The sequence below is a fragment of the Malania oleifera genome, chromosome 10 (genome assembly GCF_029873635.1).
Source record: "Malania oleifera isolate guangnan ecotype guangnan chromosome 10, ASM2987363v1, whole genome shotgun sequence".
Lineage (NCBI taxonomy): Eukaryota > Viridiplantae > Streptophyta > Magnoliopsida > Santalales > Ximeniaceae > Malania > Malania oleifera.
In genome coordinates, this window is record NC_080426.1 from 41410333 (window position 1) to 41429788 (window position 19456).

The 19456-nt window shown below is 35.2% G+C and overlaps 1 protein-coding gene across 2 annotated transcripts in view; it reads left to right on the top strand.

The window, feature by feature from the left end:
* LOC131166170 (uncharacterized) overlaps positions 1-19456 on the top strand; it is a 31003-nt gene that overhangs the window by 9767 nt on the left and 1780 nt on the right. For both annotated transcript variants that reach the window (XM_058124486.1, XM_058124485.1), the window contains exons 4-5: positions 11743-11864; positions 12170-12307. In XM_058124486.1, coding sequence (XP_057980469.1) covers positions 11743-11864; positions 12170-12307 — 260 coding nt within the window. The remainder of the gene's footprint in view (positions 1-11742; positions 11865-12169; positions 12308-19456) is intronic.

Genomic DNA, 19456 nt, shown 5'->3' on the forward strand with positions numbered 1-19456 from the left:
ATTCTCCTTGTTTTCCTTTTTGTGTTTTTTTCTTCTTGTACATTCTGCTCTGTCTAATGAAATTTCTTTGTTAATAAATAATAATAATAATAGTAATATTATTATTGTCTTACCTTTTATTGTTGTTGTTGTTGTTGTTAATATTATTATTGTATTATTTATGTTATTATTTTTTGAAAAAAATCCAAAAATACCTTTTTAATGTCATCATTATTATTCAAAAAATCCAAAAAAACTGTTTACGTTGTTCTTGTTGCTGTTATTATGCCAAAGCCAAAAATTTGTAAAAATTCTAAAATAAAACCCTTAAAAAATTATGAAATTTTCAAGGAAAAAAAGAAAGAAAAGGAAAACCTTCAAAAATTATTAGAGATGTATGCTATTTTCATGTTTATTTAATTTGTGGTAGTTAGTGGTTAGGGTCTCTACATCTAAATTGTTTTAGATATGCTATTTTTGCTTGCTAAATATTTTCTTTCATGATCATTCTGGAAGTATAATGTGAAATGAATCTGCTAACGGACACTCTAAAGAGGGCATGCAAGCGCTCTCCTAAGGTTGCTTGAGGTGGGAGAATCCTTGTGTGTCTAATCGGACTTTTGTGAAAAAGCAAGGTGCCTCAACATTTTAAATGAAGAGTAACTCAACATATACACGTAAACACTGATCTTTTATTCTTTTAGTTCCTTTTTGAATCTTTGATTGTTTGTGGACTGGAAGAACATGATTCAGTTTATGATGGATATAAGAGGGAGTTGGTATTCTCTTGAGGTCTTCTGATGTACGATGATTTGTGTATACCCGATTAGACTATCTGTGGAAGGATGTAGGGAGACTCAATAATATTAAGCACTATCGATTTGATTTGGTGATGATACATCAAGCATGGTTAAAAAGGCTACTTTTGTGTAACAGGTGTCTTTGGAGTGCTAATACCTCCCCTTGCATAACTATACACCCAAACTCAAACATGGCTAGCATACCGTAAACCTTACCTTTCATACTTTTGAACCCATATCAGCTTAGGCTATCTTTAAATGGTAGTAATTGACGTAGAATCTAAGTTATAATTATAAAGAGAAGCTTTAGAATATAGAGGTTTTTAGGATAAGTAGAAATTAGATAGAATTTCAGTCATGCTAGGAGGAATATTAAAAAAAATATTAAACTTGATGGTTAAAAAATTAATAGCACTAGTAGATTATGATACCTTGGATTTATTATGCAAGTTGAAGCAGAAATTGAAGAAGATGTATTACAAAGAGTTAAAGTTGGGTAAAATGGAGGAGTGATTTGGACATGTTGTGTGATTGTAGAATACCCTTCAAATTAAAAAGGAAGTTTTATAGGATGGCTATAACCAGCTATGTGAAGTTTGGGCAACTAAGAAACAGCAATCCAAAAAGTAAAAGCTGTTGAATAAGAATGCTAAGGTGGATGAGTGTTTTAACTTTGAAATATAATTAAGGAATGGACATATTTACGGTAAGTTAGGCATAGCACCTGTAGAAGACAAGATAAGAGATGGCAATTGAGATAGTTTGGACATTTGCAACGTAGGCCAAATAAAAGTGAGCTAGTTATTGCTTGTGGCAGTATAGAAGATAGAAAGAGACCATGAGCGAGGATTTAACAGCCCTCAATTTGTTGCAGGAAATTGCCCAAGATCATGTAAATTGGTAGAAAAGGATTCATCTAGCCAACCCCACCTAGTTGGCTTGGTTTGTTGTTGTATCCACAACTAGGGCAAATAATAGGGTAACGATGCCTTGATCAAATCATCAAAAGCATGGTTTTAAATCGCGGTCACGGGTAACATCATGTAATGGTCACGAGTATTGCGGGATGCGCGAGATGCAGGTGTTACATAACAGGAAGTGGGCGTAATGGTCGTGAGTTTTTTTCACGCATGCACAATCATGCCAAAATTGAAGAATAAGCACGAAATCCATTAATACATGATTTTTAATGGATTTTGATTGCTTTTATTCAGCCTACAAATGCTTTTTAATAGGCATTATGATTTTCATATTAATTTTAGTGTGCTGTTTACAAAAAAAAAATTACATTTTTTTAATAGTTTGCACTACTTTAATGGGTAAAAAAATAGAAATGTAATCAAAATGAAGAATCAATTAATTAGAGACATAAAATTACTAAAAATGAGTCAATACTCAATATACACATAAATGAATTTGAAAAATGATTGGTATCAATAGTTGAATACATGATTATAATATTACAAATTTACAATATAAAATGGTACGTAATTATCTAATTACATACCAATATAACATAAATGATGGATTAAATTTAAGACTTTAATTTGCTAATTATTAAGTATTAAGTTATTAACTAATTACTTAATTATATAAATTTTAGTTGATTTATACATATATAATACAATTATTTATATTACAATTTAGTAATTTACAATTTAACAAAATAAATGTAGAATTGTAGATCTTACAATTTAATTAATTAACAGGTAGTGTATTTGAGTCACTTGACTAATTATGTAGAAATTAAAATATATTATAAATTGTAGATCCAATATTAAATTATTAATTGTCAAGGTATTTAAAAAAATAAATATGTTGATTTATAATTTGCAGAAATTTTTATATTAATTAATAATTTTTTACTTATATAATTAATTACCTACATTGTTAGTTGTTACACATAAAAAAAATATAAAAATCAGAAGATGTAATTAGTAATTTAGTAATTACAAACTAAGTGCAGCCTTACAGTCTAAATCTAATATTAAATAATGAATATGTAGATCTATAGATTCTATACTTTATGCTAATTTGTTATATTAATTAATAAATTTTACCTATATAATTAATTATTTACAATTTTACATACATAAAATAAAATAAAAGTAGTTAAGTACTAAGTATAAACTTAAATGTATAAAATAAAATAAATTAGTAATTTAGTAGGCTACTAGCAGTGTTGCACTGTAGTAGTGCTGGAGTAGCCTCAGGTGCTTCAAATTAAAAGAGATAATTAAAAATAAGAAGGAAGACTGTAGCGTGGAAGAGTCCCGACAGTGGCCGAACCTACTAATGCAGTGAGTTTCAGCTGCAAGCCTCCAAATCCTCAAATTTCTTCTTGATTTCTCGATTTCTTGTTAGAAGCTACTCCAAACTTTCCCAAATGACCGCAATTTTGCCAAGAAATTGTGAAAATCTCCACAGATTGAAGGCCTGACTCAGTCAATCTGCGGAGCACAGCTTCAAACAACAAATCGAAGATGATTTTGGAGTTTTTGAAGCTTCAGATCGGTAGATCTAAGCTGGACGAAGGAGACGAGAGGGGAAGAAGCAGCAACACGCGAAGAGAACCACAAAAAATGAAGCAGATTCAAGGAGATAAGGCGTCGGCAGTCGTAACATGGTGTATGAAAGTGATGGTGTAGTCCCAAGAGGGGGGTGAATTGGGTATTTTAAATTTTAGTGCGCAGAAGCTTGATTTATTTTAATATTTATTTATCACGTCCCCTTTAAATAATCTCAATCACCACCAATATCTAATCAGCGAACGGCTACACCAATGAACAATCCTAAATAAATATTTAATTAAAACACAAGGCTTAACAGATTTCAATAGGTGACAAGATATACAAATATTGATCTTATGTTTAGGCAATGACTATTTCAATATCAAACAATTCCAACAATTTAACACTCAAATACCCTTCTTGTATTTAACAATTAATTCACAATTTCAGCAGCATTTGATTCACGACGGAAAGTTAATTCATTCAAAACATCCACAAATCGATCTAAGCATTCAAAGTATCCTCAAGTCAATCTCAGCATTCAACAATGTCTCAATCAATTTTAATTCATACACAGCAGTTAATAATCAATTTAAAATTGCAGAAAATTAAAGAGATTAAGGGAAAGAGGAACACCCAGATTTTTTACAAGGTTCGGCGGCCTGCCTACATCCTTGCCTCAAGCAACTCGCTGTGAGGATTTTCCTTACTCTCTTCGTTCAATAGGTGGAGTTCCCTCTCTCCATTCAGTAGGTGGAGACCCCTCTCTAGCAAGAACACCCCTCTTGCTAGGCAATGATTCTATCCCCGAATCGTCAAGTTGCAAAACAAATAACGGTAGATTTTCGTACGAGCAGAGTACTCTCTCAAAAGAGCGAATTTGTATAATATCAAATCACTATAAACTCTCAACGATAAATTTGCTACGAAGCTCAGCAAATAATCTAGGGTTTTCTAGTTTGAAAGATGGGAAAATCAAGAGTAAAAAAACCAGAAATCAGTTTAGAGAAGATGATTGCGCACAACAGCTTTTTCAAGAAGAAATCAAGGTATATGCAAGCTATGTTCTTACCCTAATACGTTTATAAGTAGCTTTATATGGCAAGGGTAGAAATCTTACCGTTTGCCCAAGTTTTGGAAACCATATCTTGCAAAAATAGGAAAGAAATCGAGCTGTTAGCAACTTATATCGCGAACTTCAGTCGCCTTAACTAGGAGTTCAGTCGCCTAAACCAATTAAAAAACATACGCTAAACAGGCAGTAGCTTTTCAGTCGCTTGAACCAACACTGTCTGATCTTTTAACACTGGCGGTAGCCATTCAGTCGACTGAGCATACTCCTCAAGCCTGAACACTCTTTAATTCAGTGTTTTTCATATTTTTAATTCCAAAACTTATTTGTATTCTTTTGAAAAGACATTTGGACTTTGTAAAGATATTTTCCAAGTTGTTAAACAGGTCTCTAAGTCCAATACTTAAATCCTAAGAGCTTCATAAACAAACTTAAAATTGAAAAGCACTTGCATGAGACTTTTAATACATTTAAAAAGAAATAAACCCTAAGTATTCATGTAATAAAGCTTTAACTTCATCCAAGCTTTGACCAATCTTCATTTAACTTGTTTTCTTCATGGCTTTTGAATTTAAATGTAAACCATTGTGGTTGTAAAAATGTAATGCCTGAAACCTCACTTGAAAGCACAATTAGATTTCTTAGTTTGTCATTATCAAAACGAGATTAAGCCTTGTTAGACCAATAGTATAAAGGTCGTTACAGGCTGTAACGTCAGTGTAACGATCGTTACGGGCCGTTATGGCTGTGAATTTTTTGCTCACCGCATTAGCGGCCTGTAATAGTATCGGAGGCCTCATTTCTCGTTATGTAACGACCGTTATGGAATGTAGCAGCCTTTATTAATACCATGATAAGAGATGTTCAATGTTCATTCTTGGTGGCGAAAAGGGTGACAGATGGCGAAGCTTTGCCGAGTGTTTTTTGCGAGCTAGCAAAGGAGTAGGAAAAGATTTGGGTGGTGTAGTTGCAGATGTTCATCCACGCTTCAGATCATGAGGCAGGTTCTGATGGAAGGAAATATAGGTGTAGACAAGGGTTGCGACTTTCAAGCTCTCTCTGGAGATCAAGGTGTGGTGGCCGAAAGGGAAGAGGGGTGCTGTAGGTGTGGTGATGTGGTTCAGACGAACAAGGCTGGGCTTTTGAAGGCAACAATCACTGCTAACTAGTCGGAACTTTCTGAGAAGAAGGCTTGAAGAACAATGGACTTTTGAAGACAACAACCGTTGCTAACAAGTAAGAATTTCTTGAGAAGGAAGAGGGTTACGACAAGGGATACACTTGTCTTAGAGGTTGCTAGGGCTGCATTCATGGGGGAGGATGTGGAGAGAAATGGGGGCTGGGAGGTATGGTTTTGGTTTTGGACCTAGTCCAACTAATTGAAAAGAAGGCTATTTCTTTTATATAGACTGGGCCATTCACTTGAGCAAGCCCAAGGGTTAGGTAAATTTGAGTTGGGCCTTATTGAGGAGTCTGATGGAGATCCTCATTCCATAGGTTCCATACAGAAGGTAAGTGGTGAGGTCAGGATGCTGGAGGGGGAAAATGGGGAATAAGATAAGTTGGTGCCGAATTTCAAGAATGGGAAGGACCAGATTTCAGTCCTTAGAGATCAGGAAATGAGTAGTGGAAGGAGGATGTTAGACTTCACGCCCAGTTTCCAGCACTCCAAATTTGGAATCCGGCTTATTTTCTCTAGAACATATGTACAATATTAATAATTCAGATTTAGACCATGGTATTAAAAATGTAACTAGCTTAGAAGAGAGTTCAAAAAATTGGGCGGCGAGATGTAAAAAAACTGGGAGCAGTTGTGGGGGAGATGGATGATATCTTGTCTCCGAATTTTTACAGAGTTGAGAGTACTAAGGTTTATGCTCGTTGGAAGGCAGCTTGTATGGGTACCAAGATGAGGAAGGTGCTTGATGAAAAAAGAGAAAATTTGGGTGTGACAGGGACAAAGTTTTTAAGGAGGGACTCTGGAGGAGAACTTAGCCTAGTGGAATATCTTACCAAGGAGGCTGGGTGTAGCAATGGGGAAAAGAAAAGAAAAGGGGGGATATTTTAGATTCAGAAAGTGATGATTTTAGTGAGTTTGATTGTGGTGGGGGTTGTTGGATGAGATTCATAAACAATATGGGTACGTTTTTTATTCATGCAATGAAGTATGAGATTTATATTTTGTTCATCTTGGCCGCTTGGAAGGTGGAGGGAGTGTCTATTTTTAAAAACGATGGCTTGGTTAACAATTTACAGTGTAGGGATGGAATCTTGCCTATTCCCATGGAGGAGATTCCCAAGGACTTAGAAGCTTAAGGTCTTTTGGATTAGTTGGATTTAAAGTTGAGTGATATTGGACCAAATGTGGTTTGTTGGGATGGTGGCAAAAGTTGTAAATTGAAGGGTCAAAAGGAATTAGCAAATTTGAAGAGCTCAGTAAACTATGATGGAAAGGGTTTGATAGGGGGTTTTCTTGGTTATTTTTGTCTACTTTCATGGTGTGATTTTCGTCTTTTTTTTTTTTTGGTGGACTCCTTCCTCGCACATTGTTCCTTTGTTTCCCCCTATCTAATATACTTTTTCGTATTATTGAAAAAAAATTGACTCAATTCTTTTTCTGCTCTTGATACACTTAGGTGGTGCACGTATCTCTTTTGATAATGTACACTTGTTTCCACGCATCTACTAAGTGCTTTTTTTTTGGGGTGGCACCTTCTTGCTTTTACTCAAACTCGTACTATAGTTGGCCATGCGTCATTGAGACTCGGCTGCTAGCTTGCCTGCCTTCGAAGCATCAATGAAAAATACGTGTGCTTACCCAAGATCCCAATAAAGGGACCCAAGGTACACTTCGACATTAGTATGTCATCAATGAAAGAGGGATCCATGGTATGCTCCATTAGACCTTATCAAAGGAAAAGGTATTGAACTTTTTCAACCACCCTTGTATGCTGATTCCGTTCCACTCGTATTTTGCGAATTCTTGAAGGATATTGATATTATTCTTGTAGACTCTAGGAAAACGATCAGCCTCTAGGAAGAACTGATTTTGCATCCAAATATAGAGCAAAGGTAGAAAACACTTGAATCTTGCTTCTTCAATGATTCAACAAAGTTGAGGGAATTGAAGTTTCTACCAAGATGGCTAGACAGGGTTAGCTCCATCCTGTATTTTAGTGAAGACCAATACTATGAAGTCATCATTGTGACTCAATCCTTCTAGAAATATGACTAGTCCATAGATGGCGAGGGCCGTAACATCATAATAGTCTCATATGCGGATTCATTTAGCACTTTCTTCATGTAATCCCACATTAGCGTTTGAACATTCCCTTCACTTGATTTTGTTTTTCATGCATTTTATGTCTTCCACTTTTACTCCTAATATTTTTACCAATTGCCTAAGAAATATGAGCCTTAGGTTGTACTAGTATACTTTGTGAGTTGTCTTTAATCATAAAGATAGTAAAGGAGTGCATTCTTCAACTGTTAGAGCCATGTCAACTTGGTTGAAGGTGGAACAACGGTATTTATCAGTGATTGTTCTAATCATTTTCACATCTATTTTAATTTCTAGAAAAAAGGCGATGTTTCCATAAGTTTGGGGGAAATTATATTGCTAGCATAAAGTCCACCTTCACCAAAATCATCTATGTCTTCTAACTCATTTTGAGTCAAGTCGACCTTCATCCTACTAGCTACTGAACATAGGAAACATAGGGAAATGATTTAGGCAATCTCCATGGTGTTGTTGCCAGTTCCATACATGCCATCACATCCTATAGTTCTTCTTCGGTCACTATGATCTTGATCGGCTCCATGGATTTATACTAAAAAGTTTTCGGCAGCACTAGGATCATTCAAGATCACTCAAATTATAATCAACCAATGAACATGTAAACACAATAAAGATGTAATTCTAAATGCAATACGTGACCATGCAATCCTCCTTTTAGGTATGACCAAAGCTCTATGGTTGTTGGCTTTGTCTGAAAAGGAAGGCACTAAGGATCTAGTAACGGTTGAGTTCTAGTCCTAACTTTGAGAGTTTCGCTTGTAACCCACATTGAAGTTAGTAGGGTCGTTAGTCATCACCCATCACATGTTATGGATGGGAAAGCATTCAATCTAAATGGGGGTATTGTGTGTGCCTGTAAGGAGACCCCTTGCCTTATGAGAGTTCACACTATTTTGCATCCAATCTAATCCTACAATGAAAAGCCTAGGTGGAAGTAATGCGGGACAACATCAATGATTTGTAGCCATGAGAGATAGAAGGAAGGAAAGGGGGTGAAGAAAAGGGGAAGAGAGGAGAGAGGAGATGCAAGGGGAAACACACGTTCACTTTCTCAATTCAAATTCAACGACCAATGTCTACTTGACTTCCACACACTATTTATAAGTCTCAAATACATGAAATTACACATTTACCCCCTAAAACTAGATGAAATTGCAAATGTAATCCTAAAAAATTCATGAAACTACAAAAATACCCCTAAATTACACAAATATTACAAACAAGCCTCCTAATACACAATCCTGTACTTATTAAACTAAGCACATAATAACTATTAACTAAACCCTAAAATCCTCGACCCTCCCAAATATTCACCCATTTGGATAGGAATCAAACATATTTCACAAACATGTCGAGTTATATCTCGTAAGGATCTGGGTGAGGTTTCGAATGAAACTTTATACGAGTTACCCTATGTATAGAAACCATATTCATAGGACATCTTTCATCAATGATGATTTTGCAAACATTTCCTCCACACTTGAGAAAGGTGTGGAAAAGCTTAAAATTGTGCCCTAAGTATGACAAATGGTGTTCCTTTTTCAATAATTTGTGACCATGTTGCAATTATATATCATCAAAAACCCTTAAACATGTTGCTAACAATCCTCAATCTATTCTTGCAAAGCAAATCTGATCCCGCGATGGGATGGTGAAGAAAATATGGATGTGTGTGTGTGTTTATCTTTTGATGGTTACCAATTCAAAGAGAACCTAAGCTAATATGAGTTTGATCTATAGAAGGTACGGTTTATTCTATATAGTCCTTATTAAGTTTAGGAATACCATTATGTGAGGGAAGATAATGGTGTCCCCAACACACCTGTTCCATAAACAATACCTATTTAACTATGCATACTTGCCAAATCAAATTGATCATCCTTTACTTCTTTTAATTACTAGTCCTTTTATTATGTGTCCCCATGACATCAATTGGTGATAGTCTGATTTGGTATGCAAAGATCATATTGCTTCAAGGGATCTTAAGAGAGTATTAGTGTGCCCTTGTTATGCGTCCATCATCAGATTGATCATATTTTTTAAGTGCACAACCAGTCAAGATTCTAAAAGGAACCAAGCATAAAAATCAATGTTTTAGTCACAATGTTGAATTACTCTCCATTTAAATATTAAGGTACGTTTTGTTCTTTATGGTAGTCTGATTGGGTACTCATGGATTCTTTTATCTCAAGAAACCCTATAAGAGCGCTAATGTGCTCCCTCTAGAGTGATCGTCGTCGAATTCATTTCACCTTATAGTTCCAGATGATCATGTGAGACACTGAGAATTTATTTAGTATGTAAACGCCACATATCCAAAGCAATTTTAGCAGACCCCTAAAGTTACTAAAACCACAAATTAAATAAATGCAAAAACATTACACATCTCATAACAAACCAAATCTTTGTTTTAGGAATTTTATAATGTAGTTTGAATTTCTTTTTTGAATATAATAAATTTTTTATGAGTTGATTAAATATTTTAAAATATATTCTGCATAATAATGATAATAGTGATAATAACATACAAGGTATTTTGGATTTTTTGCATGATAATGCACTGTAAAGAGTATTTTTGGACTTTTGACATAATAAGAATAGCAATTGTTTTTTTGTATTTTTTTTGCATAATAATGATAACATTAAAAAAATAATATTATTATAATACAAAGGAGGGGGAAGATGCACTATTTGCTTTATTCTTCCTTCGTTGTCCTCAGAGATTGAGAGAGAGATGGTCTTTGGTCTTGGTTGATGGATGGCCAAGGATCTTTGTGTTTGTGAGAGAAGATGGGGAGTATTACTCAAAGGAATGGAGGAGAATAGGAGATTTGTGTGTGAAGAACAATGAGAAAAAAAGGATTCATAAGCAGAACTGGCTAGAGTCTAGTGTTGGCTCGAGAGGAGGAAGGTGCGCAAGATGCATATGCCCATGCAGGCATGCTAGATTGTTCATTCAACGCATTGTCGTTTCCCGTGCTCTGTGTGTGTGTGCCCACACCTAATATTTTTTATTAAAAAAGTCCTCAAATTTATTTATTTTTATTTTTTAGTTTTTTAATTTGATAGAGAACCTTAACTCACACACTAAAAATAGTAAAAAGTTCAAAATAAATTCAAGAGAGGCGAAAAGGCATTTCTGAAGGAAAACCCTAAATAAGCTAGAAAATTCCTAATTTTGGCAACAAACCTCCCTCCCCACACTCTAGACCATTTTAAAGTGCTAGAGGAGGGCAAAAAAGGAGAAAAATATTAGAAAATCAAGGGTGAAAATGAGATGGGGAAGAAAAACTCCTGTGTTTTTGATAAATTTCCATTGGACAAAATGCAGTGACTACAATATTGTTTGGATTATTTGGAGAGAATTGAGTCAGTCTGAAATCAGTGTATGATTTCTTGGTTACTTCCTTTCGAGATGTTGGTAAGAGTAATGATGCTGGTAGTCTCTGTGGATATGTGGCTTTTGAGGTCTCATGGGGGAATTTGAGGGGAATGGAACATGCTTAGTTTTGCTGTTAAGAGGTTGACGTCACCTTTGCTCTAGAATAGGGTAAATTATATGGCTTTGCTTTGGGCCATGCAGCTGGTTTTTTTGAAGGAATATTTTTCTGATTTCCCAGTGGGATTGGCAGGAAATTATTTTGATTTTGTTCTCTCTCTCTCTCTCTAGAGGGCTTCTATTTCATTTCTTAGGAGTATTTCTTATTCTCGATGTGTATATTCTCTCCTTTAATGAAAATTTTCTTGTGTGTGTTTTGGGGTGGGGGGGGGGGGGGGGGGGGGGGTTTACTGTGTCCTGAAGTATAATGGGTTGCTTATTTTAGTTAATTTTAGCAGTTTTCTGCACTGGTTACTTCTATAAGTTCTGTTTTGCTGAACTTTTTAGATCCCTGAACCGGTTTATCCTTATAAAAATATTGGTGTTTCTAAATTGTCAAATCCACACGTTCTTTTGTTTAGTCAGGGCTACAGCCTATTCATTCAGTTGACTTTGTTTTAACACTCTTTCGTCTAAGTTACATTATTTGGAGAAACTGTTTCATGTATATGGGCTAATGTTGTTTTATATTTTGATGCCTACAGGTTGCTTGCAATCGGTATATGGAATCCATACCTTTAGGCTTGAAAGTATAGCACGTGGAAAAGCTGCACCTGTTGATGAGCTGCTGGTTCAAGGGCTTTCCAACCCCGGCTTTCTGAAGAAGGTAGAATAGACTTCATCTGTTACCACACAACCTGGTTTCTTATTTTTATGCATTGGAAAACAATGACGCTGCATTTGGAAGCATAGATTTCAGACCTTAGATTTAGATTTGGGTGGATTTGGAAAATTTTCAATACAATTTTATATTACATCTTATCCAAATCCAATACAACTCCAAATCCAAGGCCTCTCCAAATATACGGTGAGACTCTGTGTGTGTAGAATTCTGTGTAATATTGGTTTGTACTGTGCTATTATCATAACAAAAGGAGATGTCTGTAATATCATTGTATCCGTGTCTGTCAGGTCATTATAACAGAAGCTTCAAAGATAATAATAGATATTGGGAGGTGGAAACCTACTAGTGAAGGGGGAACGATGGCTCATACGGTTTCTCTAAGTGAAGGACCAGCTGTATTGAGATCACCTTCCAAAAGTTTCAAGGTATTGATAAAACTCTGGCATCAAATATTCTTCTTCCCTCCAATTGTTTCAAAACCCCTAAAAAAAATCTCATGAGCAATACCCAGCCAGCCTGGAAAGCTGTTACAACATGTAACATGCCATGACACTCTTGCAACCATTACGGATGTGAATCAAGACACTATCATGCATTATCTGTCTTCTTATGGTATTTTTGGCCTTTTGTGGGGGTGGATTGTTTTTGTGGGGGGGGGGGGGGGGGGTGGATTATAAAATTGTAGTACCTTATTTTTAAATTTTGTTTGGATAGAAAATTAGAGTCTAAAGACTTTGAGATAAACTTAACTAAGAAGTATTTCCATATATGGGATGTAAATTTAGTAATGATAGCCAGGAAAATAATGATAGACAGTGACTTATTCTTAATTCTTGTTTGGATAAAAAATTAGAATCTAAAGACTCTAAGATAAACTTAACTGAAGTATTTCCATCTATGGGATGTAAATTTAGTAATGCTAGAAAGGAAAATAATGAATTGGTGGAGGTACCAAATATAATTGGTTTTGTTAATTAGAACCAGTTATTCAACATTATGAAGAGATTGGGGGGGATTTTATGCAAAGACTGAAAAAATAAGATGGTTAAGAAAAGAATAAGAAACACTTGCATGATAGAAGAAGAAGAAGAAGAATAAGATATCACATTGAAAAGAATAACTAGGTTTGTTTGGTTATGTTTAGGGATTAACTTTTCTGTATCCAAAAACACTAAGAAATATATAAAAACACATTGATTAGTCATTTTTGGAGAACTGTTTTTAGGATTGTACTCCCAAAAACACCCTTGTTTTTTGAGTTCTAAAATAGATGTTTTCTGTGAAACTAGGTAAAATCCAAAAGCCCCAGCTCTTTCTTTCTCCTCCCATCTATCATGTTGATGCAGCATACAACCAAGATCTGTTTTACTTTTCTAATTTTTATTGTTTTTTTGTTTATTTCATTTAGGGAAATTTTATTATGGTCATATCCTCAAATATCCTGGGATATTGTTATTTACGAAGAGATTCTAGGTTATTTTTAGTTAGGAAACTGGATTTTGGTTTATTTAGGTTTTTGATTTAGTTTCCTCTCCATCCAAGCATTGTAAGCTTGTAAAAAAGGCCCTCGTGTTAGGTTTTAGGAGATTGGAATTGAGTATTAAGTTGTTGGATGTTGTCCTGCATCAAGCGGTATGAGAGCAGACTCTGATCTGATGCGGCTGTAAGTGTCATTTGACAGGATTCGCAAATCAGTGTTTGAGAGGGCTGTCTATAAGATTTAACTCAAACTTGTAAGGTTCACAATTTGAGTCTAATAGACTTGTGTCAGTCCCACCTCTGCCACCATCCTAACCGCCGATTGCACCTGCCCTTAACTAAATCTCCCCTTTCACCATTTTTTTTCATTTGCAAATTGCAATGTACTTGAGCAAAAACATTTATGGCCTCAATTGAGTCCTTTCAAAGCCATTAAAAGGCTCCATTTTCAAGAGCTACGGATGCCTGCTGCCTGAATTTTTAAGTGTTCCATGTCGTTGTCATCACCATTGAATAAAGGTCTAAAACAAGACATGCCATCCTGAATCCCTGAGTATCCAGCATCAAGTTCATGGTCATCTTTGTTGAGTTCATTGTCAGTCCATTGTAGTCATCTTTGAGCTCTTCCACAGACAAGCCATGCCATGACTACCAATCCTTGAATGAATGTCCTTGCATGTTTCCAATGCTGACACCTAAATCTCTGTTATCTGCCACAGATGCTCAATCTGCGTGATCTCCTTCACCTGAGCTTCCACCATCATCATCGATCGCAGCAACTGAAGATGCCATGGCTGCAGGAGGGACAAAACTGCCCTAATTTTTACCCAGATAAGCTAGTATTGGTCCAACCAGACAGAACTGATCTTGTTCAGTCAGACAGACTGGACCAGACCAAACTGTCCTTTTCGGGACCGTTTTGAAGCAGAAAAAAATAAAAAAATAAAAAATAAATTGTGGCTACCTTTACCTCTGTATTTGGCAAGATTGTTGCTAGGAGATTCAATGCATGGCATCCTTGTCCATTTTTTAGTCCCAATCGTCGCAAATTAGTAGAGATGGGCTTCCTTTCAGCCCATTCAGGAAGAGGTTATTCAAAACGAAGAGTAGAAAATGATAGATGCCTCAAAATTGTTGCTTGATTCCCAACAAGTTGATTTTATCATTGCCTTGGAATTGGAGCTCAATTCCCAACCAGTTGATTTCATCATCCTACATAAAATTTGTTAGTTTGACCTCCACAGGCTGTTCACTCGAATGATCTTATTTTGTTTTGAAGCCAGCACATTCTGTTGGCCGCCCTCAAGCTTGGTCATGATCTGAATTTTTCATTTGTCCAATTTTTTAAAATTTGAGGTTGTTAGTTTGTCACTTTACCTAAAAGCTTAAGCTGTGAGGTTGTAGACCAACAATATATATCAAGCTTTAACACCTTCACTTGTGCAGCCCGATAGCACATGGAGAGATAAACACATGATATATAACACCTATTATGGGGAATACAATAATTTTTTAAACACCACATAATAGATGCAGTTACACGGGCAATGAGACTTGAACTCAATTGATTTCATCATCCTACATAAATTTGTTAGTTCGTGTGTTCGACCTACACAGGCTCTTCACTCAAAGTTCTGTTTTGAAGCCAGCACATTATGTTGGCCTCCCTCAAGCTTGGTCATGATCTGCATTTTTAATTTGTCAATTTTTTTAAATTTGAGGTTGTTAGATTACCATTTTACTTAAAAGTTTAAACTGTTAGGTTGTGGACCAACAATATATGTCAAGCTTTAACACCCCTGCATGTGCATCCTGATAGCATGCAGAGAGATAAACAAATGATAAATAACAATGTAGCTTACGCGGAATATAATAATTTTTTAAACACCACATAATAAACAGGGTTATGTGGGCAACGAGACTAGAATTCATGACCTCCTCATAGAGATCATGGCTTTGATACTATGTTAGATTAGTGCTTTACCTAAAAGCTTAAACTGTTAGGTTATGTGCCAATAATGTATATCTAGCTTTAACATAGGTCAAATTACTTTTAATTGGGGGAGAATGATGCAATGTAGAAGCAAGATCTGTTTTACATTCCTAATTTTTATTTTATTTTCATTTATTTCATTTAAGGTAATTTTATCAGGGTCATATCCTCAAATATTCTAGGATTTTGTTATTTAGGAAGCTAGATTCTTGGTTAATTATATTTAGAAAGCTGGTATTTTGATTTAATTAGGTTTTGTATTTAGTTTCTTTTCCCTCCAAGCATTGTGAACCTATAAAAGGCCCTAATGTATTAAGTTTTAGGAGATTAGAATTGAGAATTAAGTTGTTGGATGGTCCTGTATCACATGTTCTACCTTTCTCCTCTTTTTGTCATGGTCACCGAGTGCTGACTGCCTACTGCTGCCACTGGCTGCTCAGAAAATGGATGAAGATCAAATTTTTAGATTATCTAAGCACACACATTATCTATCTCATCACCAGAAACTAAACTCAAATTTGATTGTCCAAACATGTTTTCCTGTAGAGTATGCAATAATACTACAACATATTATTTCATTTTTGAAAACAAGAATTTGGATACAAATTTTTGAATTCTTTACGAAATGGGGCTGAAGAAACCCATGAGGAGATATAGCAAATAGAAAGGGATACCTTAACAAGGCAACGTGAAGTAGAAATAAGCAATAATTGCAGGAAAACTTGTAACAAGTTGCATTTGGATATCTTGATGACCCTGGTTGTAGATTTGGATGGGGTTCCTTTGTTGAATAACCTCAAGTGCTTTGTTAGTTTTTTAGTGAATTAACAGGGATGCATTAATGGGTGAGCGGGAATATTTTCATCCCCCAATTTGGGTCTGCCTGGAAGGGTTTGTCCAAACTCCAGGTTGGAATTTCGGGTCATAAAAAAAAAGAAAAAAAGTGTTGTGTTAGTTTTGATGGGAAGGGATGAGGAAGAGGCTTTTAAGTTAGTTATCTTGATAAGGTGTCTTCCTTCCCCCCCCCCCCCCCCCTCCTTTTTTTTTTTGCATTTGATAAGATAGAGGATTTTAATTACTCAGTTATTCTTATCATTCTCTATTATTATTATTATTATTATATCTAAAGAAAAGTTGCATTTGGGTGGAGAGAGAGAGAGAGGAGATGAGAGGGGGAGGGGGAGGATTGATAGGCATATCTAAATATTTGTGACAGTCATGGTTGAAGTCTGGGATCTGGATTCTGGTGACAAGTCAATTGAAAATTGAAAATTACAGGCCATTTTTTACAACACATCACAAAAATGAGAAAGGGGAGGGATTTATAGATCCTTCTGGAAACTGTAGTTATTTAAGGAAAATCAGAGAGCTGAAGGTGCTGTTATCTTCATGGCAATGTTTGGTAGTAGGAATGGTTGAGCGTCCATGTCAGAACATGTTCTCCCCTAGGCCAAACATATCCCCGAGTGCGCACTCCAAGTTTCTCTCTTCAATTTATGGTAGACATGTGAAAGGGGAAAAATGCTAGTTCTGCTTTCTGAAGGATCTATTCTTCTAACAAGTTTCATTATGTTCAACCATTTGTAGTTGTTTATCGCAATTATTAAGAAACCCAAATGGCTGCCATTGACAGTTTCTTGAATTTTTTATTCCTTGCATATGTTTGTCAGTGTAGTTTGTGGTCATGTTGACTTGAACACTCCTATTCCAGTGCTTGGACAAAACCTCAAAGATGATAGTGGGGGGTGTTTGACAAAATTAAGCTTTTAGCATGGAATGTTAAATTCAGTTTTGAATCTATGAATCACAATTAGAGCTAAAGTAAACTCCTGAATACTGAATATTTAGGTCATTTCGCAAAGGTCTAAATATGAATTTTTTTAATACTATTTTAACCCTTAAACATTTTCATGAGAACTTGAAAAAAAAAACATACAGAAAATTATTCAGTTATAAATAAACAACACATTTATATAATTTTTCTTGTATAAATAAACAAAACAAATGCATCCAATATATTGCATAAAAAGAAAAATTTTGAAACATATTAAAAAAATTGAAGATCTGTTCTTCTTCTTCTTCTTCTCTTTAAAGAAAATACAAACAAAAAAATTACACATTACAAATTACGAAATTAATTGTGATATATTCAAATCATATAGAAGGCATTTTACAAATATATGTTTGCAATCTATTTGGGCAATCACCCCACCAAGACTGAAACCTTCATTGAAAAGATTAATGTTTCCACCAACATACCCCTCCCACCTACACATCATCCACCCGTGATAGAAATTTAAAAATTTAGGGAAAAAAAAGGGGAAAGAAATAGTTGTGGCTATTCTATTATTGAGCCGATGGAGGAGAATACAGAATATCATCCATTCTTGACAGATCAAAGAAGAGAGCTGGAAATTTTAAGATATTTCAAGAAGATTTGAAAACTTAAAAATTTCAAGCAAAATTAACACGAAATTTGAATCATTCTGAACTGAGATCCAAGGAGAGAATCGCTGCTGGATCTGTGTGGAGCTCTGTTGTTGCAAGCACAAAAACCAGATAAAATGCGAAAAATTGAATGTACTGACTACAGGGATAAGAAAGGGTCTGCAGTTGAGTTGAACAGTGGGTGTGTTGCGCTACTTCACCAGAAGCTTCCTTGTCCATACCTCTCACAGGGCTTTTTTAGATTCTTGGCTTTTACCAAAGATAGATGAACAGTCGGGAGTCTCGAGAAGAGAAGAGAAGAGGGTCAAGAGGAGAAATGGGGGAGACATGCGTTGCGTGAGAGAAGAGAAGACTGGAAAGGGACAAATTGGGATATTTTAATGCTTCTGGCCGAATCAGTGAAGGGAAATATGCTAGTTCAGTAAGAGGGCTTTAAGCACCCTATTAAGAAGTTGACCAAACAAAACTGGTTATTAGACCCCTAAGAGCCTGTGAAGGGGAATATGCTTGTTCGGTACGTAGGCTTTTAGCACCTATTCAGAAGTTAACCAAGCAAAACTGGTTCTCTTAATATTAGACCATTAAGAGTCTAATCTTTATTTAGAGACTATTAAGTACAAAAAACACCCCCTAAATGGCAGTTGTTCGGTCCAATTCCAGGAGTTCGCAATCAATCTGGATACAGTGATATGCAGCCTTGAAGTAGGATGATCTTTAGAGATAATAGAGTTTGTAACAAATATATGAGTAGAGCTTACTGATCAGAGTGAGTGCAAGGAAGGACTTCTATCAGTGCTACTGGGATGCCAGTGTCAGGACCAGGGTGGCGGAGCTTTGAATGCTTGTGCCTTGCTTCAAAAACCTTGGTGCTTGTTATTTGAGGTCAACAAAAGGTCCTTGGAGCACCAATGTCTGAGGCAACAATTACTTTTCGGTTATAAATTTAGCCGTTCAGTTACTGTGAAATTAAAAAGGAAATAGCAACAAATGTAAAAGTGGGTGTTTAAGGGTGATTTGGTATCACTTTTAAAAAATGTTGAAAATGAAAATTAGAAATAGAAGCTGAAAGACAGAAATTAAAACTGAAAACGAGGTTTTTGTTCCTAGAACTTGAAACGAAAACTAGAAACCTGATCAAATGCATGATTTTTTTTTTTTTTTTCACATTAGAGAAAATATAGATTCATTAATATAACATCCTTAAATTGATAAATGATGGTACCGCCATTAAATCTTTATAAATCCATCATTTAGAAATAGATCCAAAGACCAAATCAGTTGAAATATTATTAGAATAATGAAAAATAGAGAAAAATACAAATTAAAAGATTCTATTGTAAAATAATTGAAATTAATTAGCACTTTTTTTTTTGTAGAAAGATGTTAACATTATTAGCTTATGCCTTTCAATTCTCTCTTCAGTATTTCTACAAGACTCCCACTTTGGATTTTTTTTTTCAAACTTTTAGAAAATCTGGGGATATATTTTTATTTTTATTTAAATTTACATGGCAATTTTATTTTAACTTTATTAATTATAAAAATTGTTTATCAATGATTGAAGCCCCAAGGGCCACAACCAAGTGAATTTTGAAAATGAAAGTATTGTGACAGCACAATACATAATAACTGGAACCAAAAATCTAGCAATGCA